Source organism: Borostomias antarcticus (genome assembly GCF_949987555.1).
Source record: "Borostomias antarcticus genome assembly, chromosome: 21".
NCBI classification, from domain to species: Eukaryota; Metazoa; Chordata; class Actinopteri; order Stomiiformes; family Stomiidae; genus Borostomias; species Borostomias antarcticus.
The window spans coordinates 3,260,934-3,284,589 of record NC_140254.1 but is presented as its reverse complement, the minus strand read 5'-3'; the positions used below and the strand labels follow the sequence as shown (position 1 = coordinate 3,284,589).

The following is a 23,656-nucleotide window of genomic DNA, read 5'->3' as shown; positions in this document are numbered from 1 at the left end:
GCCAATACGCCACGGGTTGTGCTGCAGTCATAGGCACGAGGCGCAGTCGAGTGCCGTCAACCTGCACAACCCGTGGTATATTGGCCATATACTGTACCACAACCCTTGAGTGAGTTATTGCTTTTATACAACGGTTACATCATCGGGAAACATTTATGGAATATTTCAGTATCTTAATATCAATTTATTATACTATTTCAGTATCTTAATATCGATTTTAGTGATTTTAGTGAACTCCGGCAAGAAAGATAGTTCCTAAAACTATCACGTTGCTATGGAGTTTCAAAACGATGAACAATGAGCCCTAGTAACCAAAACGAATATGTTGCATATTAAACGAATATGTATATTGTATGATTTATGTTTTTATCTGTCTCCTTTTATGTAAAGCACTATGTGCTACATTGATTTTTATGAATGGTGCTATATAAATGACATCGACATATAGAATACTCCTGAACTAACACCTCGGTGAGCTTCTTGTCTTTGAAATCTTGAGTTTAACATGTTTTTGAAAGATTTTTCAAGGTGCCCACCCACATCCATTGTATGACCTAAACGGTGGTAGAGCAATTATCAACTTTCTCAAAAGTGCTAATTGTCAACTTTTTTATCTGAACCATTGTATATGATCATAAGTAACCTTAAAACAGGGCTAAACATGATTTTTCCCTTTACTACTCCTTTAACCAATCAGATTGTGAGGTCGGAACTACACGTTGTATAAACCTCTTTATACAACGGGTAGTTCCGTCCTCGCAATCTGTTTGGTTAAGAGCTGTTGTATATCCACGATATACCATAGCCAAAGCCTCTTTACCGTTCTGTGTGAAGTTATTATTACTGCCATCTGTTGGTTACATTACCGTTTCTCCTCAAGAAAAATGGAAACATTTAATGTCAATTTTCAGCCATCCTGTAGCCTACCACTCTGGTTTATCATCACCACTTTTGCAACTCGCAGTATCACAGCAAAGGTAGGCTACACTTTCGTTCATGGCTAGCTAGGTTGGTCAGGAGTATTAGTTTTGGTTGCTAGGGCTCATTGTTCATTGATTTGAAACTCAATAGCAACGTGATAGTTTTAGGAACTACCTTTCTTGGTGGAGTTCATTAAAATCGATATTATGACACTGAAATAGTAGGTATTTATCCCATAGATGTTTCCCGATGATGTAACCGTTGTATAAAAGCAATAACTCACTCCAGTGGAGTGAGTTATAGGCTGTGGCTTGTGCCTATGAGCAGCATGACCTGTGGTATATTGGCCATATACCACACCCTCTCATGAGTTATTGCTTCAATGTACTACACAACAGCACCTAGACAAATCCCAAATATGATTTGACTGCCAATGCTATGATTTGTGATGATCTGACGAGAGGGGGGGGTTCAAGCAGAACCAACTAGTGCCAGCTGTACATTTCATTGTCTCAACGGTGATGTTTTAAAAAGATTTCCTCCCAAGCAGTTGCTGTTGTTGTTAGGACACAATTTGCCCACAAATTTTTCTTGCGTACAGACTGGCTTTAAGAATAATGTGCGGGGATAGCTGGAAGAACAAAGAAGCTTAATTTCAAATAATCTAAATCTAAATCTCGCACGGGTGTGATGTGTGGCTTGCCACATGCACAGACCTCACAAGTCCATTTACAGAGCTGCGGAGAGGAGCCCATTATTCTGTGGGGTAAAGCCTGTTCCTTTTCCTCCACCTGCGTGACTCACCCAGAACTGTGCACGGATCTCTCCAGTAGCAAGGGATGGTGAAACAGAGAGTGCAGGATACACTGCCTGGGAACAGGGATGATCACGTGGCTCTGCCTCTTCTCCTCAACAATAGCCTCCTACTGAGTGAGCGAAAGGATCTCTCGACAGACCCGAGCCAGGAAACTAACAGGGATCAATCACTGTCTCATAGGAACAAAATATCCAATTTATTTATTTTTTTCACTCCAAAGAAAAACAGCCTCCCTAGGTGACACCAGCTCGATGCAACACGGTGCCTTTTCTATTCATACGTACTGCCTGCTCAGTGCTCACTCACAGACGACTGCCTGCCTCAAGTGTTGCATTCTCTGCTGTCTCAGTATTGACTCAGCTAGTCTCTCGGCTGGCAGACGTGTTGACCAGCCGTGTGCAGCGTGATGGAAAAGGGACATAGATGTAAAAAGGCTTTTAATATCACTCCCGCCTACGGCGTCTAGTCACAGACACAACACCGGTCCCTGTACGTCTCTATACACTACAGCCCCTGACAGGCATGACGAACACACAACCGACTGCAACAAAATGTTTAAAGAGAGGAGAAGAGGTGAGGGGAGAGTTAGGGATGTTGAAATTAATTGTTTAATCGATGCGTGGATGATTCTGCATCAATGCAGTGACAGTCCATAATTGATTATGGCCTGGTAACACTGTTGATTTTCCGGCTGCAGCTGGAAAATAAAGTTCCCAAGTTCAAAATAACTTCCTGTTAGCTAGTAGCTACTAAATAACTATGACAGAAGACTGTGAAGTATGTACAGTATATAGCTAGTGTTTCCTATATGTCCCGTCACAGTCTCATAATGTCATCAGTCTCACTCCATCAGATCCGCTATAGTCACGATATTAATTCTCGTTATGTGAAACCCCATTGACTTATGCTAAAAATTTTAGCGATTTTAAAGTCCCCTAGTTCGGGCAGTAAAACAAATAATTATTTTGGGCCTGGCGGGGCTTACAGTGCATATCCATAGCTAACCAGTGACAAGTGAGAGACGTTGATGGCATGGACCAGCCATATGCAATAATATATTAAATTTAGGATGCAATTCATCATTATGCATCGTGATGCATTGTGATACTGAATCCAAACATTAACAGGATAATTGCAATCGAATCATGAGACCAGTGAAGATGCATAGCCCTAGAGAGGATAGGGGAAGAGAGGAGAGGAGGCATTAGTGCATAGGTAAGGCTCTGGACAGAGCGCTTCATGGAGGTCTTGACCACCATCTTTTTTCAAAGCTATAATCAAATCATCAATTACCTGTGTGAGCTGGACAAGGTGATTAATGCCTGTCAGACAGGCACTTGTACCAACTGCCTACACAATGGCACTTTCCCCAGTTCTCTCTAGATGAAGTGGGCTGCTGGTTCCACCCTAAGTGCCCTGTGGTTGATTTCCCCCCTGTTCTGATGTGCTACTGTACACTGCTGATTGCTAAGTGCTTCTCTCAGAAAGCCGGTTCCAAGGCAACGGTGGCACTTCCTGTGCTCGAATTATGAGGGCAGGTTGGAGGAGGAACAACATCAGGACTGGATCTCTTTTTTTCTACCACCCATGTAAAGACTTTTCTTCAGGACAGATTCACTGGAGTCGATGAGTTTGTATGAGAAAGAAGAGGCTACTTGTGTGACATTTCGATTGTCAAGCAGGTGCCATAGCCCACGTATGTAATGTCTAATGGCACTGAGTAGACTGCCTACTCCCAGGCACACTCCAAATTAATCCCATGCAATCAGTTGTTCCCATACAGCCACTTATGTCAAAAGGAAATCAATGCCATGGACATCCTGAAAAGACTAAATGAATGGACTTGGTGGAAAGTCTCCTGACGGGAAGACTCATCAAGCAATCAATCTAATATCCCAACATCTTTAAGAGCAAGTAAGCAAATTCTTGTGGAAACTGGAAGTGGAAACTAAGCAATTACAGTTGCTCTCACACGATTCTGAGGTTCCTAGAATATTAGCTTGCCTAAGTGCTATCGTTATTTCTCAACACGGAATGGAACATTCTATGTGTCTGTAAGGGCCTGGCTTTTCCATTAAGGGCGTATTCATACAGGCATGCTTTATCTGGGTTTAATCGAGATTGGAATCGGTGTCCCCCTTGTCCTGGTCCGTGTGGACATGTCTGAACACACCAAGCGAGTCCTAGCGCGCGCCAAATCATACGGGTCGAGCCCGCTCTGAAAAGGTGGGCTCAGCCAGAGTCCAATCGAGTTCTGAATCAGGTTGTTGTCTGTCCTCACTTGCTCCAGCACGCATGCGCACAGCGTGCTGGAGCAACGATTGCGCGCTGTGCGCATTCGTGCTGCAGCAAGTGAGGAAGCTATTTCGTTTCAAAAGACGTTTCTAAAGATCATGGCATGTGAAAACCACAACAGGCCTATGCTCTATGTAAGCACAACTAGCGATTCATCAAGACAGATTGATGAAAACAACCGTTTCGCGGCAGAAAATAGATTTTTAGAAACTGCATTCTAAGTGCCCCGACCACCGCCATTACATGGATATACTGGCTCGGGCTGGATTTTACATTTCTTCTACATGCCTCCGAACTACACCAAAGTGATCTCGGTGAGTCAAACGTCTTATAATATGTCGGAAATAAGGTCCAGGTTGTCAAAAACGAGCATTGTCCTTTAAGCAACCAAACAATTACTTTTTTACACTTTATTCTCGCTGTTGCCTCTCAAAAAAAGACAACCAACCTCCATTGCCTGAAATGCAGGAAAGAATGAGACAGGGAGACATGATAGCTTTTAGGGATGCCCCGTCTGAATTTTTTGGGCCGATACCGATCACCGATTATTTTCCTCAGGATCGGCAGATACCGATTTATAAAAAAAAAAAAACTTTTATTTTGGAATTCCTTGAAAGAAAGCTACCGCAATTGGAATGGATGTTGGACGCTGTTGACATGACGTTATTCAACTGGAGATCAAGCAACGTTACATCCAACAACAGGATCTGTATTTATACCCTTGTCTGCTGTGGTTAGTCACTATTTCACGTTCTGAATTGAATTGACCCACTACTCTATAACATTTAGCTTGTAGCATCCAAGATTGTACTTATATCTATGCCAAGCTAACCAGTTAGTAGACTATTATCCAATAAGGTTTATTCTAGCCTTAACATCAAACGCAGAAACCCCCCCCCCCCCTTTTTGGAAAACTCCCCGGATCTGCACGATTCATGTGAATGACCCAATTGCCAAAAAAAACAGCGATTGTAGCCAAAACGCGACTAGTTTGCAGGTATGTGTATAGCCTTGATTAACCGCGTAGTGTTCATTTTCCGACTAGCAGATCACCTACTCGGGTACTCGGTTAACCGTGCACATCACTACTGAACATAACCGCGACAAATCAAAATGAAACAATGTATAATTTTTGCATTTAGCCCCTGGACTAAACCGCGCTAAATGCGTGCTTCATATTTGAATACGCCCTTAAAGACAAAATATCATATGGAAAGTGATGCTGACATTATTCATTTCCTAATGTGATTTGATCAACACCCATTAGGGATTTTCATCTGCTCAGCAGCATTTGGATGGGGAATGTTAAACAGTCTGCATTGCAAATGGTTTGCAATGCATCCCTATTTTGGAATGGAAAATCCCTCAATCTTTTTCCCCACACTAATCATTTTTCCCATGACTGTCTGTTTTCATGAGGCTTTCTCATCAAGACAAACAGTACTGTATATTATGTACCATAGCAGTCTATGTTGGGGATCCATTGTCTATGAAGTCCCTCTCTCAGAAGAACACAAGCTAATATTTTCATTATGCTAAATAAGAAGCTATTAAATGACTTGGAATATGGGTTGGATAAGCTCTGATGTGCTTCATTACGGGTATAGGTACGTCCTATATCTGCTCTGAGCAGCTGAACTCCTGGATCCACACAGCCTGTGTTTACAGGGCCTTCAGTCTCTAATTATTGCGTCTCTGTCTGTTCCGGCTGTGGTTTCGCTATCACGTAGTTCAGAAATCAATTTATGCAGCAATCAGCGGAGCTGAACCACAGGCCAGCCCAGCTCGTCTCCACGCCCTTCTCACATCCCGCCTTCGTACCAAAACATAATGGCATCAATCACTTGTTTTTCCACTAGACATAATTCATGGAATAATCACTGAGCTGGTCTGTCAGATTAAATTATATGCAGTTAAGAGGGAACGTAACTGTAAACATTCAAATAGATCAACTTCTCATTGAACTGTGGAATGAATGAATGAATAAATGAAGAATAACCACCATAGAGGTTTGGATACAGCTTCCTTATAAGCATAACTGGACTCCACTGGAAGACAGAATCAGGGTTTCAGTATCGTATCAGTATTGCCGAGTCACAAACAAGTTGCATTTGATAAAAACTCATCAAAGATGGTGTTTGTGCTCCAGCCAAAACAATAATTATTTTTTGTGTTTTTTTATCAGGTAAATTTGCCAAGATAAAATCCAGCAAAGCAAAGTTCAGCCTCAGTCTGTGTTTTAATCATATCATAACTTGATAACTTGAAGACATTACAAATCTAATCCTTTTCAAATTGCTCATGATGATGTTTTCTCTCCCAAGAAGAAAGCAAACAGATCCTATGAAGAGGTAGGCTTCTGCTTTTCAGAAATGAATATAGACTATTCAATTAGGCGACAACAGGCCACTGATTCTTTCCTCTGGACAAAACAAACTAATAGGCCACAACTGGCCTATGTAATGTTTCTTTGCAGACAAAAGTTCAACAGAGGACACAGCCCCTGAGATCTACTGCAGGCACTGTATGAGACAAGCTTTATCTAAACCTACAGTTGGGGATGCATTCTCATACCACCACAAGTTAAGACTACTTCCTACTCACCAGCGCGCGCTGCAATGAGATGTGTTGTCCGACTGGGGTCCTTGGAGCTCAGCACCAGGCCCTTGCCGATCTTTGCCCCCAGTGCCTTGGCATGGTAGCACTCGCGCGTCCTCTCCATTGGGTAGTTGGTGGGATAGAGGCCGCTGAACACGATGGTGGTGCCCTCCAGCGACCTGCTCTTCAGCTCAGGGACGATCTTCCTGATGTCGGGCGACTCGCTACTCTCCTTCCTCAGGTAGGCCTCGTAGCGGGCGTAGTACTCGGCATGGATCCTCTCCAGGACCTCCTCCAGGTAGATCAGGTGGTCGTCCTGGTCCACATCTGCCTCCTCTTCCTCTTCGTCCTCTTCATCCTCCATACTTTGGTCCAAGGACTCCTCTCCCATGGTGACCCCGGACTGCTCGCTGTTCTGGGACTCCGTCTCTGCCTCCCTCCTGTCTGGCTCCGAGCAGCCGTTGCCCAGCTCCGGGTCTGGGAGAACAACCCCCGAGGATTCCCCTGTCTCTGAGCTGCTGTCTCCAGGCGCACCTCTCCCCTTACTCTCGCCCTCGGCGACGGTGGGATCCTCCGCCACCAGTCCTTCCTGTCTGGGCTTTCTCGACCGGCCGGACTTCCCATTGCCATCGCTGTCTGTTGACGGGGGCTTGTCTGTGATTGAGTCACTGTCACTATCGCTGGAGAGGTCAAAGTCGAGGTTGTTGGCCTCCTGGCCTGGGGTGGATGAGTCTACAGCCTCCCCTGCGCCCAATATCCTGCTGCCATCCTCTCCTTTTACATTCGTCCTGTCACTTGCCTGTGTGGCACTGGCCCCAGGCCCGCCTTCGGCCACTGCGGCCCCCTTCCCCTGGCCTGCCCCTTCTGCCCCAGAACCTTCTGGGTGAGTCCGTTCATTGGCCGTTACTACCTGAGTGACTGGGGGTGCGCCGGACTCCTCTTTGCTGCTGCCGTTGTTGTGGTCTTTCCCCCGTTTCCCAAGGCCGTTGTTCTGTTCCTCTGCTTCGGACGCCACTGCCGGCTCCGAGCCTGCTGCCGCCTTACTGGACTGACCTCCACCTGCAGGGGGAACAGCACACAACAAACAAGTCGGCACAGGCACAACCTTAAACACATGAGCACATTAAGACTGAATTGGAGTCACAGGTCTACAGCCAGTGCATAAACATACTGGTACAATAATATTAATATATAATACGATTTTAATCTTTATGCTCCGGGGTCACTGGTCTGCTGGGTTTACTCAGCTAATTGGGTAATAGATAGGTGAAGTACAAGCCTCAACTTCATTGTGTATTCTGAGAGCTAGCTACTTTCCCTGCTGTAATTTATCCACTATAAATAAGCCCCATCAGTGGCACAGCCAGCTGTCCATATGAGGGTGATGTCACCTCAATCAAAAAGCCAGTTGTGGATGGATGTGACAGACGGAGCAGAGAGTGGGAGTGAATGGAGTGGAGTCCTCCTCATGGCTGCAGCAGCACTCCTCTGGGGACTGGCTCCATACATCAACCCCCCTCTCTGTGACTTTACCCTGATCTGCTCAACAAGGTCTGTACCTTCTCTGTAAAAGAACGAGCCAGCTCTCCTGAAGGGAGCTCAGAGGACATGTGATGGACTGTCTTTTATGCACGCCAAGGATGAGAGGCTGTCGGTGAGCTGGCTCGTTACATCTGCTCAGGGAGGGGCCTGAACAGGAAGGCGGCCAGGGTGATCATTCTTAAGCTGTGGCCGCTCTAACTCCCCCATCATCAGGGGGCCTGACATAAGATCCCGACCGCTGAATGAATCCTGTCCTGGTATTACACATGTACTACATGATTCACCATGGACGACACAGATCTGAAACAGAACAGAATAAGAGAAGAACCTATGTAGCGGTATATGGAGACATGACACAAACACTGTACCTTTTCTTGCCATCTGAGCCTCCCGTGACCCAGGCGGAGCGTTGATGTCCCCTGTACCCTGGAAGTAGATGTATTTCTTCACTGTGATCAGGTTGGGTGCAAACTTCCACACGTCCTCCCGGTCGTCGATGATGCATACCATGGAGTCGCCGCAGGGGAAAAGGTTCCTGGGAAGGAGAGAATAAATGAGTGGAAGAGAGAGGGGAAACTATTAACTGAGAAATGGCAACGTGTTATTTTAGTCATGTGCAACACTTCAGGGAGTGAGATCCAATTAATAGTTATTACGCCCCCCTAAACAGCACAGACACACTGCCAGCTTTATCATTCCGCAGTTCCTCCCGGTTGACAGGGAATCCTGGCCATGGCCCGCATGTCACTCATTACAGGTGCATCCCCCAAAAAATAGAATATTGTGAAAAAGTTAATTATTTTCCGTCATTTAATTAAAAATCAGTCTTTAAATATTTCACTTCATGTGTAATGAATCTATAATATGTGAAAAGTTTCACTTTTTGAATTAAATTACAGAAAATATACGTCATTGAGTCAGTACCAAAATATCAATAAGCTCATGGACAAACGGTGCTGCTATCAGTATTTAACACGTCTGTTTCATAAATCCATGGAGCCGCGTTTGTTTCATAGGCCTAAATCAGCCAACGCAGCCGGCATCTGTCCCCTAATCATGATGAAGCTGCTGGTGACAGGCAATGATGTCGCATGTTATTGTTTGCCTCTCTAATAGACCACTTGAGGAAGCAGGCATAGTAACGGACAGGGAAAAAACGTATTTGAGCTACCAAATCTACCGAAGATGCTAAATGCAATTTAACGTAAAAAGTTTGTTAAAAGGGGGTAACACCAGCAACCTCGTGAAACACTTACAAGTTTCACATTTGGTAAATGTGAAGCAGTGCAGCATGTTTGACTGCTTTAGCGAAGCAGCTAATGCTAACGCTGGTGGCCCTGATAGCAATAATGCAGTAGCAGATGAGCCAGGCTAAAGATGCAGGTAACACTCATTATTGTTACCTGCATTACTTAAGAAGTCTGCGGTGCTTCCCCACCCATTGCCTTAGAGGGGCGGCACCCCTCCCAAAAGTGGTACAGTAGTATCGATAAGAGTATCGTTAAGTATCGGTATCGATAAGCAGTATCGGTATCGATACCGGTATCGCTAAAATCCTAGCGATACCCATCCCTACTCGAGAAATATTGGTTCTCAAGGCTACTTACTTTACTTACTAATAAGAGAGAGAAAGCATTGGTTTCCTATCACAGGAGCAACTGATTAGAAGGAATGTTTCATCAATACTCCTGGGGCTCAACTACAGCATTGTAAGTCCATGTTCTGTGCTGTAGCTGATGTCACATTTCTATGGCATTGACTGAATTTGGATAACTTGAATGGTGCCAAGTTTAAAGCAACACACAGGTTTCAGTGACTCAATAATTAAAGCCAAAGATTAATCTCTGGGAGTTCTTCCACTGAATTATTCAGCAGTGGCTAACCAAGTCAAACACACTTTCATTAGAGAAAGTAAATAAAATCTATTTCTCATGTTTCAAAGGGTTCAAAAGATAGGTCACATTAGTATTTGAGTTTTTAGACAATAAATTCAACTTGGATTAAATGTTCTGAGGTTGCCTGAGGTAGAAATGGTGGACTTCCAACCTAAGTAAACTGCATGGGCATCTCTAAAGCGGTTCTGCTATTAACTTCGGCAGGAGCAGGTTCTCACCTAAGGTTCCCCGTCTTGGAGAAAGGGTCAATGCACTCATCTCTTGAAAGTATCCGGTGAGAGAACAGTTTCTTTTCAGGGTCCAAAAAACCTGGAAAGGGGGATAAAGGAAGTAAAAAACAAACAGGAAAAATATATTTAAAAATCTACAAGCCTAAGTGTAAGAGCTTTGAACACACGCTGCATTGTTCGCCAAGGAAGGCCACAAAAGTGCCTTTCTCCCCAACCTTTCATGTCCATTCCTTCTCTGCAGTACACAGTAGCTATCCAATAACAAAGCAAAAGGCCTTCATGTCCCTTTCACTTCTTTTTGCTTTCTCTCTCTTTTATCTAGGCTTGTTTTGTGAATCAAATACATTTTTGTATGAAATTCATTTTGCAGGCAGTGTGTGTGTGTGTGTGTGTGTGTCTTGGACTCTTATCATACATTCAGTGGAATCGTTAAAAGATTAAGGGGAGAAAAATAACCGTGTGCTTCTTATCAGTGCTTCTCTTCAGAACCTCCATGTCCAATGTGTAGAGAAGCAGCAAAGCCAGCCTTTGATGGAGCACATACTGGGCTGCTACTGAACCAGACAGACCAGACACCGTCTCCTAAAACCCCATCACAAACCCCTGTCTACTAGCTGAAGCAGAGCAGAGCTACAGACTGACATCTGTGCTCTGTAGACAAGAGGTAAAATTCAATCCAAACTACTTTAAAGGATTTGTTAATGACCCTGGACTGGGGCTGTTTGGTAGAGAGCAGCCTAGCATTACCAGGCAGTTTACAGAGCGAATGCCAAATAGGCTGCACGTTGGCAGTGAGGCTCATAAACTGCTAATAAGCTTTGCATTTTGGTGGCACACACAAATACCATACCCAAAGCTTAAGACAAGAACAGATGAGACATAAATGAAGGCAAATGCTGCCCCCTAATGGCTACACAGGCAAGACAACAACAGAGTTTTGCCTCCAAAAAGAGTTTGAAAAGGGCCATGTGTAGCCATATTCAGCAACACGTTTTTTTTTTTTACATCTGATCAGTCTGGTCATTTGACCATTCAGAAAGAAGAATTATAATTTGACCATATAAGTTTAACAAATACTGATGTTATATGATTTGGGAACAAAGTCATTGAGAAATTCTAACAACAAGCTACAGTTCTTTCAATGGTGATCGAATGCAGATTATTTTCAATGCTGTAATAGGCGTCCTTGACTGTCGGGCTGCAGTACCTGCGATGGTGTGTGCATACAGGCGGCTTCCAAAGGTGAAGACATGCAATTCATAAAGCTTGGCAATTTTTTCAAGGAAGTCCTTGCAATGCGGCCTCAGTCTGGTGTGTAACATGGGCTCCCCCCGTCCCAGCTGGAAGTGGAAGATTCCCTGTGGAACGTGTCAGTGGAGAGACATTATCACGATTGGTATCAGAACCAACTCATCATCACTCAGCATTCGAATTCAGAAGAATCCTGATAGGTGAGGTCTTCAATTAGGCCTTGGAGGCAAGTCATGGGCTGCGTAATGGTGACTGTGGTGGTGGTGGTCAGGAGAGATGTACCTTGTTGGACATGCGCGGACAGTGCTGTTCAGTGGTGTGGATCAACGTCTGATCCAGATCCACCATTAGGACCAGCTTCTTGTTCCTGTGCAGTCGTTGCTGGTCCTCTCTGCCCAGCTGCTCTGCTTGCTGTGTGGGGGTGTCGTGGGAGATAGGAAACCAGTCAACCACACTGTGCGCCCAAATGCAAGCTGATACGTAAACATCTTACAATAGACAATTCTCTAAAATTAGAATGCCGCTGGCCCTACTGGCCTGTCTTCAGGGGTCTGTGACAAGGCTCACCTCTGAGCTGACCATCAACTCGGGGACACTGTGCACCATAGAGACGGTTGCCGTGGAGATGGGCACTTGCTGCTTCCCATTCTTGTTCTGTAACCTCAGAGAAAAAAAAGAGTGGGTGTTAATGCATTCAGCAATATTATTCGCTGTGGACCTTGAGCATCTTATGGGGCAGATGTACTAACGTTTGTGAGCGCAGCGTCAATAGTGCCTTAGGCAGTCCGCAGAAAGCGTATGTCACCGCCCTCAAACCGTAATGTGCATTGTAGGCTATCCCTGACATATTCATTTTCTAAAGCCAATTGTTTAATTGCAAAACGTTGTAGCCCTGAATGGTGTCAATTGTAATCAGTGAATGTCTGCATTGTGATGCTCCAGTCCACGTTATAATCGTAATTTACTGCATTTGAATAATTTCAGGCCTCCATACATTGGGACATATTTAATCTAAGAACAATTTGATTAGTAGGCTATACGACTTCGTAAATATCAGTGTTGCATGAATATCGGATAATCAAAATATTTAATAATAATTGCATATAATAATATATAATTGTATGCTGTTCATAAAACTGTATGTTCATAAGAAACAGGGGATATGTTTATGTAGGCTGGTGGGTTATGCGCAAATGGATTATAGCTGCTTTTCAAAGGTGGAGAAATGTAATCGCAAAACAGACATGCGCTTTACTCCTGAGTTTTCATACATACGGCGGGTTAATAATCAGTCTCTCCTTGAACATCTGCTCCCCGTTTTGTGTGCATTCACACCCACCTTTCCCTTGACCCTCCCATTATGCATGAGTAGGAAAAGCACAACTGGCCCTTCTGAGGTCCTGCACCAGGCAGAATGCAGTTTGATCCATGTGCGGTCTGTTATACCATGCCATGTTGTCAAGCGCATGTTGCAACGGAATAACGCCAAAAACGGGCGCTAACATGTTAGTACATCTGCCCCTATGTGTCTAAAATAAGAATCTCTCGCACCAACAAGGCATTAGAACATAGAAATGTGCTTCCTGGTGATGCACAGTGTAACAATTTGCTAACAAGAATGGAATATAATAATATATTAGGCATCAGTTTAAGAGGATAAATATACTTTCGGGACTGTTGTTGACTGTTAATGCTTAAGTGTGTGTGTGTGTGTGTGTGTGTGTGTGTGTGTTAGTTAGTTTACTTACTGTGTCAGGTCCTGGCCACATTCAGCGCACAGTCCCTTCATCACTATAGGATGGCTGCATTCTTCTATTCTGACCATGACACCACTAGAGAGAAGAGACCCCGGTTACACAATGGCATGTTTCGGTTTGCACGTTTTTACCGTGTGCATGTAGGAATAGATTATAAGGTCCATATCTGCCTGACAAAACCCTCTTGAAAATGTCTTTCCTTGGGCCTTGATAAAGGTTGCTCTTGTGCCTGTGTTTTAAAACTGTACTAATGCAGTCATGTGACAGTGATACAGTTGTGCCTTTGAATTAATCTTTAACCTGTTACTAACCTGTCTCTGAAAATGGTTTATAAAGCACTGAATGGTTTAGGGCCAAAATATATTTGTGATCTGCTGCTACGTTATGAACCATCCAGACCTCTCAGGTCATCTGGCACAGGCCTGCTTTCTGTCCCCAGAGTTAAAACAAAACATTGAGAAGCAGTGTTCCGTTTCTATGCTCCACATATCTGGAACAAACTTCCAGAAAACTGCAGGTCTGCTGCAACTCTCAGTTCTTTTAAATCAAGACTGAAGACTTTTCTTTTTGCCGCTGCTTTATATTAAATCAAACAAGTATTCATTCATACACTGCACTGTAACTTTATTTTTCCTGCATTTTGTTTTAAATGTCCTTTTTTGCATTTCGTTTTATATGACCTTTATGTGTTTCTTGCACTTTGTCTTGATGCTTTTAATGTCTCATGTAAAAGCACTTTGAATTGCCTTGTTGCTGAAATCTGCTATACAAATAAACTTGCCTTGCTTTGCCTTGACTTTGACATCCATGAATAAACCTTACAATGCAACCTACCTTCTGCTAAATGACTGTAATGTAATGTACCTTATTCCATTTATTCTATTAATTTAATAGAGCGGCTACTTTGTGAGAAGACAAATACGTTATCTAACTAGCTACTTATCGTAATTCAGATATTGGTCAATATTTTATTTGAGAAGAATACAGATTATAAAAGGGATTTCTGCCTGGAAAATGACCGAAATATTAAAGCGTCCAAATTAATATGATTGAATGTAACCAGGATAAGGTCAAGCGAATGCCGCACTGTATACATTGTTCATTCAGATGTTCTACAGATCAGTTGTCTAGACTAGCACATGCGCGACTTAGCTGGCTTGCTAGCTGGCTAGCTAGCATAACAAGCTAACGTTACCAAATCTACCTTCGTCCAGCTAACAGAGTGAAACGTCTCACAAAATACCGAGTAATTCAGCAAATAACAACCTTGGCACTGTTAACATTAGTTAGCAAGCTAACAACTTCGCTTGCTAGTTAGTTTACAGCTGACTCACCCTGGCGATATGACTTGTCCAAGTTGACAACAGAGCTCCTTGACTACTCCAGCACGGTCCGATTTCACCTTCTTCTCTGGCAGTCTGGTCGGCTGTTCTCGTGCCTCTGTCTCGGCGTCTTTCTCTAAAGGAATAGGAGCACATAGTGCAAGCACAGAATCCACATTGACAAGGGACCCGGGTTTGACTTTCCACTCAAGCAACCGCAGGGGCCGCGCACCGACTGGGCAGCAGATGTCTGCCACTTGCACCGTGGGGCCCTCTGCTGCACCGCCACCACCGGAATCTGCAGGGTCTTCCATCTATTTTCCTTTCCAAATCCCCTTTAACTTTGCACAACGGTCCACTTGCGATATGTATCGAGATAATCTGAAAGCGCGCCTATCATAAAAGCTAGCTAGTAAACAAAAACAACTGTGCAGAAAATAATGTTGGATAACGGTGCTTGACAGACCAAGCTTCAGGTTCTTTCGCTCTTCCCGCCCGTAAACAGGAAAGACACGACTGAAGCGACAATCGCTGAGTATCCGGTAGACCGATGATGACACGGGTCTCTCTCTTTCCCACAGTGAATTCTTAACTTTATTTTTTTTATTATACATTATGTTAAACGGGCTGTACGTGGAAAATTGTGTAAAGAAGAAGAGCATGTAAAATATAAAAAATGTCCTTCCATTATATTCTTTGATGAGATCCCTTGGGATACTGTGTATGATGTAAGGTGACGCAATCAACAAACAATTCAGCCTATATATACATTATATATATTTGTATGATTTGCCATATAAATGTTAAAAAATCTAAAATGTTATCTCAAAATCAACTTTATCACATTATTTTACAGAAGCATTGAAGTGATCTTTAGTCCGGGGTGTTCCGACAAGGTATATGATAAGTGGCCTTATTTCAGTTGAAATAGCAGTTTTATAAAAATTAAAAAAGGATCACAAACCACAAAACATGTATTGTCTGAATCCTGACAATTATTTTACATTGTATCATACAGATCTAGACCGTCTAGTATCTCCAACATATTCCTCTATGGTCAGAACATCAATGTCAAAGTGAGCAGTCTTCCTTGATCGTCCATTTATTTATTTATTCATACATTCATTTATTTTCAGGTTCATATATCACGTGAGGTACTATTTACTCTGGGATGATCACGCCAGGGGCTGTCTCCACCTACACCCCTATAGTCTCCAGTCAAAGAGCATGGAATGGCAAGAGGGGACACTTACGTGACTCTTTGGCACCCGCCTGAAGAGGGCGCTCGCGTCTGCCAAATTCATCCAGTCAGGTCAACATGAAGACTACAAATCAGCTTGGAAAAAACAACCAGGCCAGGCCCAGCCTGGCTTATGTGCGAGGCTGGCTTGTTTCTGTTCAGGACTGGTAGGACGAAAGCTAGTCATGCCACTGAAATAGCTGTGAATTGAAATGACATGAAATAATAAATAAAGATGGGTCTTGTCACCTGGACACATCAGTTGCAATGCTTCCAATGCTAATCCAGAACAATGAGAGCGGGATAGCCAGTTAGCTCATCCCTACTAACACAACCTAGTAGCAGCAACGTTGTACTTACGGCCACTAAAGGTGACGATTCATCCACTCCACGTGCGGAAATTACATGGTCATTTACGGAAACGCGGTATCTGCCGATTAGTAGCCGCTACGTAAAAATGTCACGACGTGGATAAGTTCTAAAGACGCACGTGATTACGCGGGCAGGAACTTCCGTCACAGATGTACTTGGCTGAGACTTGATCTACACGTGGGCAGCAAGTACCGTTGTAGACGGACTTGGCTGAGACTATATCTACACGTATTCATATGACTTGGTCTGCACGTCTTTTTTTGCACGGTGCAGATATGGTCACTTACTTACCAAACCCTGACCACTGGCTACATTTAGCATTTGCAGTACAAAAACAAATTAATGCTGTATGGGATATGGCAGCAAGCATTATGGTACAAACTAAGATGAGTTTATCTGTATCAAGCATAATCCTGGAGCCGGCAGCAACATTTCACTGTGACTGTACACTGTACATTACATGTGACAAATAAAATAATCTGGAATTTGTGCAGATTTAACTGTATATTTTCATGAAGATGAAATCAAAAAAGAGTGAGATCGTAATAGTGAGAGTTCCCGATGATTTATTATTTAGTAAATGCAAGTGTCAACATGAAAAAGTGAGTGCATGCCATTGACAGCTAACAGTGCAGCACAGGCTGCGCAATCAACTTGACAGTCCAAAATGGCGGTGGCCCAGGCTCTGTGCACCAGCTTCACTACTTCCTGAAAGTCACTTGGCTTCTTTATTTCCTGTCCAATATGATTGGATTAAGTGATTAATCAGGTGTGCGCTGGGTCTGCCGCACACCTGATTAATCACTTAATCCAATCATATAGGACAGGAAATAAAGATGCCAAGTGACTTTCAGGAAGTAGTGGAGCTGGTGCACAGTGCCATAGCAGAATCAATAGGAGTGTCCCCTCTTAGTATTCCATACTCATTGCCCCATCTAACCATGCCCATCTCAAACCAAACTCGTTACGTGACCAATGACTCATTTGACTACGTGCATCTCGGGTCCATTGGAGGGTTTGTCCGTGGTTGGAACTTCGGTCTCATATGTAACATCACTAGCAAACTGTATCAGTAGAAAATTCTGAGTAAAGCATGAGCTGATCATGTGAAAGACAGGTGATAGCTGTGCTAACGTTAGCTAAATATATGGTTAAATGCTAGCAAACTAACCGGACGACAGGTATAAGCTACAGCAATCCCCCCACGGAGAAGAGACAGGGGACTGAACATGAGAGGGGACACGTTTAGAGCGGTATGTTTGTAGGAGGGCGGCTGTGGCTCAGGGAGTAGCGCGGCTCGTCCAATGAACTTCAAATTGCTCCCAATGAGCAGGCTAGCACCTTGCATGGCAACTGCCGCCATTGGTGTGTGTGAAGGGCTTTGGATAAAAGCGCGATATACTTTTTTTATTTGACCTTTATTTAACCATATAAGTGCCGTTCATTTACCATTACTGTTTAGCCTCGCGTCACGCCTGGTTTCTATTCGCTTGGTTTCCGGTGAAGAGCCCGTTGGTATCCTGTCACATACATTCGGAATCGAGCAGCCAAGTCTCGCCAGTCGCTACAAATTAGAATAAAACATGGACATACCAAACAAAGTAGCCTATTCCTGAAGAAGTACTTGTCGCATCGTATTGTAGGTTTATGGGTAGGCCTGTTTTTGGACAGGGGGATCACTCCGCTTAGTTCCCTTACTTAGCGTCGCAGGGACTGGTTGGACCTATCGCGAAGTCCCAGCTGTATATTACTTGAACGCTACAGGACATAGACATAGTCATCCACGATCAGATGGGATAAGTACATGAGGATGATACTGATAGACATGGGGATGATACTGATAGACATGAGGATGATACTGATAGACATGGGGATGATACTGATAGACATGAGGATGATACTGATAGACATGAGGATGATACTGATAGACATGAGGATAATACTGATAGACTGCTCGACGACGGATAGTATAGTAAATTGCCAGTTTGGGAACCTAAATGTCAAGCTGAGTGCCCAGGACTGGAATGAGGAAATTATTCCCACTGATACTGTTCTGTACGTACCCGTACTTGTTACACATGCCATGGCCATTAAACTTTCTATTCTAGTTTGCTAGCTAACCATTGCTTATCAATACATTTACTTTAACTAGCTAGTGCTAGATGGCCATGGCCTAGCTAGTGCTATATAACTAGGTAGCTAGCAATAACAACCTACAATTACTTGCATAATAATCGTGGAGTGGTGTGATTTTAGATGTGTCAGTATAAAAATGGATGCTCTTGAGTCTGTTAGAGACTTCTAGCTAACCATTCAAATGTCAGACATGCTGGGCTTTGTAAATAATGAGTATATTAGTGTGTGTGTGTGTGTGTGTGTGTGTGTGGGGGGGGGGGGGGTTAAATGATGCAGTGTATGGTCAGGTCCCTGACACACAGAGGCCCTATCTGTAGATCAGTCTGCGGACAGTGTGTTCTCAGATACAGACAGCTTATGAAAACAACAGTGTCCTGGTCTGTCGTAAGTGGCCTTGATGGGAGGGAGAAACGTCTATCCCCTCACCACTAAGCATTTGCTCAGTTGAGCATTTCATTGTACAGTATACTGTATGGTAGGCCTACCTGTATCTTGTCTGTAACTTGTACATGCCAAATAGATATCCTCGAAACCTTGAGTTATCCATGTTCGCAATGGTAACATAACACATCTGTAGACACACACACTTTGTTTTTACGTGTCTCTTCAGTTATTTTCTTGTCATTTTGTTCCCTCCGTAGTTGAGGCTATGTCAGCATCATATAGCTCTGCTCCGCCGATGTCCGCTTCCAGACACACCGCTACACAGCAGATCCCTGAGTCTACACAGGTACTGAAGTGCATACTCTACTCAAACAACCTGTATTTGTGTATTTGACTGTATTTATTTGCATTTGTCACTGACGTGTGAGAATCTGGTCCTTCCAGGGGAGATAAGAATCGAGGGCTATTGAAGAAAATGTTTCTGGGTGTTGCTGTCGGTCTGCCCGTCGTAGTGGGTGTTCAGTATGCTGTGTCAGAGCCTCAAGAAAGAAGAAAGATGAAGGTCTTGGTGGAGGGAGCTGGCCGTTTCTACAGGTTTGTGTAATACAATCACCATCATCCTCGCAAAAATCTTTCTACCTTTTGCTGTTACAATCAACCCCATCACATGAGTGTCTCTGTTTCCACAGGTCTCTCTATGTTGGACTCTTCATCTCAGTAGATTATTGGTGGACCTCCAGTGTGACATTACGTTGTGTAGATGAGGTATGTTTGACAGCTGGAAAAGATGACAAACCATAAAACAACTTGTTAGTGATTAGGTCTAATCACTATATAGGGGGACGATGAATGGAAGGATGATGTCATATTTTTGTCCTCCCATGTCAGAGCAGCCCATCCTATGTGGCTGAGATGTCCAAGTGCCACCAGAGGGCAGCTGATAGCATGGTAGAGGGAGCTGTGAAGAATGGCGGAATCTACATCAAACTGGGTCAGGGGCTGTGTGCCTTCAACCACCTGTTACCACCTGAATACATCCGCACACTGCAAGTCCTGGAAGACAAGGCCTTAGATAGGAGATACAAAGAGGTGAGACCCGCAGCAGCTCATGTCGCACTGCAGTAGTTCATATCACACTAATGTATAGGGCTGCGAAACAGTCTTTTTTTGTGCTACTAAATATTGGTTTTCCACTAGGTAGATGATCTGTTCAAAGAAGACTTCAACAAATCCCCTGACCAGATGTTTAGAAAGTTTGACTGTGAACCCATAGCAGCAGCCAGCTTGGCACAAGTCCACAAGGCAGAGCTACATGACGGCACCTCTGTAGCAGTGAAGGTGGGTCTATCCACAGTGACCTAGTATACAATGTTTTTTGTTTGACGACGGGGGGCACTTTGATGTGTTCTATAATTTGTTAATGTTGACCTTATTCCATAGGTGCAGTACATAGACCTTAGGGATCGGTTTGATGGAGACATTAGGACTCTGGAGATCCTCCTCGATGTTGTTAAGTTCATGCATCCCAGCTTTGGATTCAGATGGGTCCTTAAGGTTAGGGTCACTTGGTACATTATTGGTTAAAATCTTGTTGTCAAATGCTAGAAAATATCTCACAGAGCATGATTAGCTACATATGTGTCTGATGCGAGGTGCGTAGCACAGTTGATATTATTGCCTTCTGACAGACTGTAGGTTGTCTTTTCTCTGATGGATTCAGGACTTGAAAGACACCTTGGCACAAGAGTTGGACTTTGAAAACGAAGCCAGGAACTCTGAGAGGTGTGCAGAGGAACTAAAACATTTCAAATTTATTTATGTGCCCAAGGTCTACTGGGAGCAGACCAGCAAGGTGAGCCTGAGACATATTTATGACGGTAGATCACTCTGATACCTTCTCTACCACCACCTAGGAAATTATACTGTACGTGTCTTCTCCTGACAGAGAGTGCTGACAGCAGAGTTCTGTGACGGCTGCAAAGTCAACAATGTGGAAGAAATCAAAAGACAAGGACTCAGCTTGAAAGATGTAAGAGGCCAGCTATCATCATACAGCACATATTACATGGTCAGTGAGGATTGTCATCATTATTAAAACTCAGATAAACTTTTCCACCTTTTTTTGTCTTCAAGACTGCCGACAAAATGATCCGCACGTTTGCAGAGCAAATATTCTACACAGGGTTCATCCACGCTGACCCCCATCCTGGCAATGGTAGGTCATTTACGATAGGTTGTTGGCATTTAGGAGAGGGAAATCGAAGTACTTGGGTAACGATTTTCCGGTGATCTCGCTCTACTTACAAGTACGGCTTTGATTTTCATTATTTGTAATTAACCAATGTAGTAAACTAAGTGTTCATGGTGTCTTGTTGATCTTTGTATGTATGTGTACATTCATGTCACAGTACTTGTTAGAAGAGGGCCTGACAAGAAGGCAGAACTGGTTCTTCTGGACCATGGCCTGTATGAGTACCTCAGTGAATGGTATGGTTTAGACCTACTGGAGCTCAAACTCCTATGTGTCTCTTTGGTTGAATGTTGCTATTGTACCTGGGTTCTGCACTAGCGGCTCGTAACACCTGGCCCACTCTGCCTGCAGTGACAGGCTGGCCCTCTGCAAACTGTGGAGGTCCATAGTTCTACGAGATGAAGAAGCCATGAAGAGGTACTCCAACATGCTTGGGGTCAAAGGTCAGGACAGATAGTTGTCATGTCGGTTATCATACTGGTTAAACATTTCATTTATTAATTCATTCACTATCTATCTTCTGTGCAGACTACTTCATCTTCTGTGAGATGCTGCTGCAGCGACCAATCAACATGCGGCAGTTTGGTTTCTCCAAAATCCTGAGTCGAGAGGAGATGTCTTACATGCGTGACATGGCCATCAATCGCTTTGACAACATCATGCAGGTGCTGAAGTCTATGCCCCGCCCTTTGCTGCTGGTCTTTCGCAACCTCAACACAGTCCGGAGTATCAACATCTCCCTGGGGGCACCTGTGGACCGCTACTTTATCATGGCCAAGAGGTTAGCACATTATCATTTACACCTCCCTCAAAACTCATCAGAATCAGAATCCCTTTATTGCCATTGTAGTTTTTCAACATACTAGGAATTTGCTTTCGGACATGGTGCATAACCATGAGACAACATTGGACAGGGTGCAGAGACGAGACAGGACAGTGAAAAGACAGGACAGTGCAAAGAGTGGATACAAAATGCTAGTGCAAAAAAAGGGATAAGCTAAGAACAATATACAAAAGAAGTGCAGTCAGTATGTATACAGTCAGTATGCAGAGTGTAATATGTAATTGAGTGTGTGTGTATGTATGTGCGGAGTGATGTGTGAGTGCGGTGCATCCTATACATACAGTCAGGTCATGTGCCAGTGTGTGCATGTGCATAATATGTGTGTGTGGTGCATCCTATACAGAACATTCAGCTCATGTGCAAGTGTCTCAACGGCGGTGGGGTCCGTGTTGGGGCGGGGGGGTGGTGTCAGAGGGGGACACGAGCCTTGTTGAAGAGGCTGATGGCCGTGGGGAAGAAGCTGGCTCTGTGGCGTGCAGATAACGTCCTGATGGACCACAGCCTCCTGTCTGAGGGGAGTGGCATGAAGAGGTTATGGCCGGGGTGGGGTTGGCCGCAATCTTCCTGGCCTGCTTCAGGATCCTGGAGTTGTGGATCAGATGACGCGCTGCAGTTTGGCCCTGTCCTCGGCTGTAGCGGCAGAGTACAAGATGGTGGCTCATTGTCTCTGGTGATTGATGTCGTAATGAGATCCTGATTTACTTGAATTTGACTCGAATTTGACTCAAATAAATGTTTTCTTTATTCAAACAGGAGGCAATCACACAGTATGAGCTGCAGAGTTGGAAGTACCTTCCCTTTCAGACAATGAATAACCCTTGTTCCCCTGTTCTCAGTGCGGTACGAGGCTGGGGGCGACTCCAAGCAGAGAGGCCAGGGATTCTCTCCAGGCTCTGGGTGTTCCGCTGTTGTCGGATCATCTGGGAGAGCTTCAAGTTCGAGTGTGCCTTGAGGTAGGGAGATGTGCCTCTACTGATCTCAGTATTGTCATCTCTTCTTCCTTTAATATCTCTGGCAGTTCGAGATGAGTGGTGAAAATTAATTCTCTTTGTTCCCAGGTCAGAGATGGCCATGATGAGTCTGGCACGGTCACTGCTGAGCCTGCTCTCCTATTTTGGCCTAGTGTCACTGGATGAGGAGATGTTTCAGTACCTCAGGTAGACCCAAGACCTACTCCTCAGCCAGGGGCATAAGATACTATTCCCAAGTGGTTTTACTATCATGCCAATTGTCAAATAGACAATAGTGTCTGACTGTCCAAATGGTGCTACAATACATATCTCTGATGCCTGCAAACCAAATCTTCTCAGATACTGGGTGGGAATGAGAATATGAAGTGGACTAGAACGCATTAATGTGAGTCAGAAAAGTTATGAAAAGCACCAAATCAGCAGCCCTGGACCTCAATAGACTGTTCTTTTAATCAATAGGCTTTTTATATGAATTAATTATTTTTAATGTTTAATGTTATGTTGACACACTCATAAGTGACTCCTAATGAGTATTTTAAGAATATAAATTAGTTGATTTGCATTTTATGTCACCGTTTGCCAGCCTTTTTGTTTCTTGTGACTAAGGGATGCAGAATGTGAGGATGCAGAATGTGAGGATCTGTATGATGTGGCAATACTTGGATGAAGTTGTTCATTTAACAAGCCATACATCCTACCATTCTAATAATTGTAAACTCTTATTAGGGTTTCAAAGCAGACGGGGGGGGGGGGTAAATCCAGAACCCTAAATCTGAATAGATCAAATGCATTCTTAACCATGTTTCTTTTTTTCACATTTGCTGTATAAG

General features: G+C 43.8%; 2 protein-coding genes across 3 annotated transcripts in view; one reads left to right on the top strand and one right to left on the bottom strand.

Moving 5' to 3' along the window:
• The window catches only part of ctdp1 (CTD (carboxy-terminal domain, RNA polymerase II, polypeptide A) phosphatase, subunit 1), a 129,074-nt gene extending 113,966 nt beyond the window's left edge, over positions 1-15,108 (bottom strand). Inside the window, exons 1-8 of the mRNA XM_084455535.1 lie at positions 14,641-15,108; positions 13,298-13,381; positions 12,117-12,210; positions 11,832-11,960; positions 11,506-11,656; positions 10,287-10,377; positions 8,542-8,708; positions 6,638-7,690 (exon numbers count right to left, since the gene is read on the bottom strand). Of these exons, the coding sequence (XP_084311661.1) occupies positions 6,638-7,690; positions 8,542-8,708; positions 10,287-10,377; positions 11,506-11,656; positions 11,832-11,960; positions 12,117-12,210; positions 13,298-13,381; positions 14,641-14,942 (2,071 nt within the window). The 5' untranslated portion in view covers positions 14,943-15,108. The remainder of the gene's footprint in view (positions 1-6,637; positions 7,691-8,541; positions 8,709-10,286; positions 10,378-11,505; positions 11,657-11,831; positions 11,961-12,116; positions 12,211-13,297; positions 13,382-14,640) is intronic.
• Positions 15,109-17,268: 2,160 nt separating this feature from the next.
• adck5 (aarF domain containing kinase 5) lies at positions 17,269-23,560 on the top strand. 2 transcript variants are annotated; one of them, XM_084455765.1, is made up of 15 exons: positions 17,269-17,493; positions 19,018-19,106; positions 19,205-19,354; positions 19,450-19,525; positions 19,649-19,849; positions 19,958-20,098; positions 20,201-20,314; positions 20,481-20,612; positions 20,706-20,789; positions 20,894-20,975; positions 21,169-21,247; positions 21,363-21,454; positions 21,540-21,792; positions 22,692-22,808; positions 22,914-23,560. In XM_084455765.1, the coding sequence occupies exons 1-15, from the start codon at positions 17,470-17,472 to the stop codon at positions 23,014-23,016; spliced, it is 1,737 nt and encodes a 578-aa protein (XP_084311891.1). In that variant the 5' UTR covers positions 17,269-17,469; the 3' UTR covers positions 23,017-23,560. The 2 variants fall into 2 exon arrangements, with proteins under 2 accessions (XP_084311891.1, XP_084311892.1); XM_084455766.1 differs by lacking the exons at positions 17,269-17,493; positions 19,018-19,106 and having other exon boundaries at positions 19,312-19,354; positions 19,654-19,849.
• Positions 23,561-23,656: the final 96 nt, after the last annotated feature.

Bases quoted from the DNA above. Each gene is read 5' to 3' on its own strand.
- adck5 (XM_084455765.1), top strand. From the start codon at position 17,470: ATGAGAGGGGACACGTTTAGAGCG. The intron at 19,107-19,204 runs GTACTGAAGTGC...TGGTCCTTCCAG, and splicing joins AGATCCCTGAGTCTACACAG to GGGAGATAAGAATCGAGGGC. The intron at 19,850-19,957 runs GTGAGACCCGCA...GTTTTCCACTAG, and splicing joins TAGATAGGAGATACAAAGAG to GTAGATGATCTGTTCAAAGA.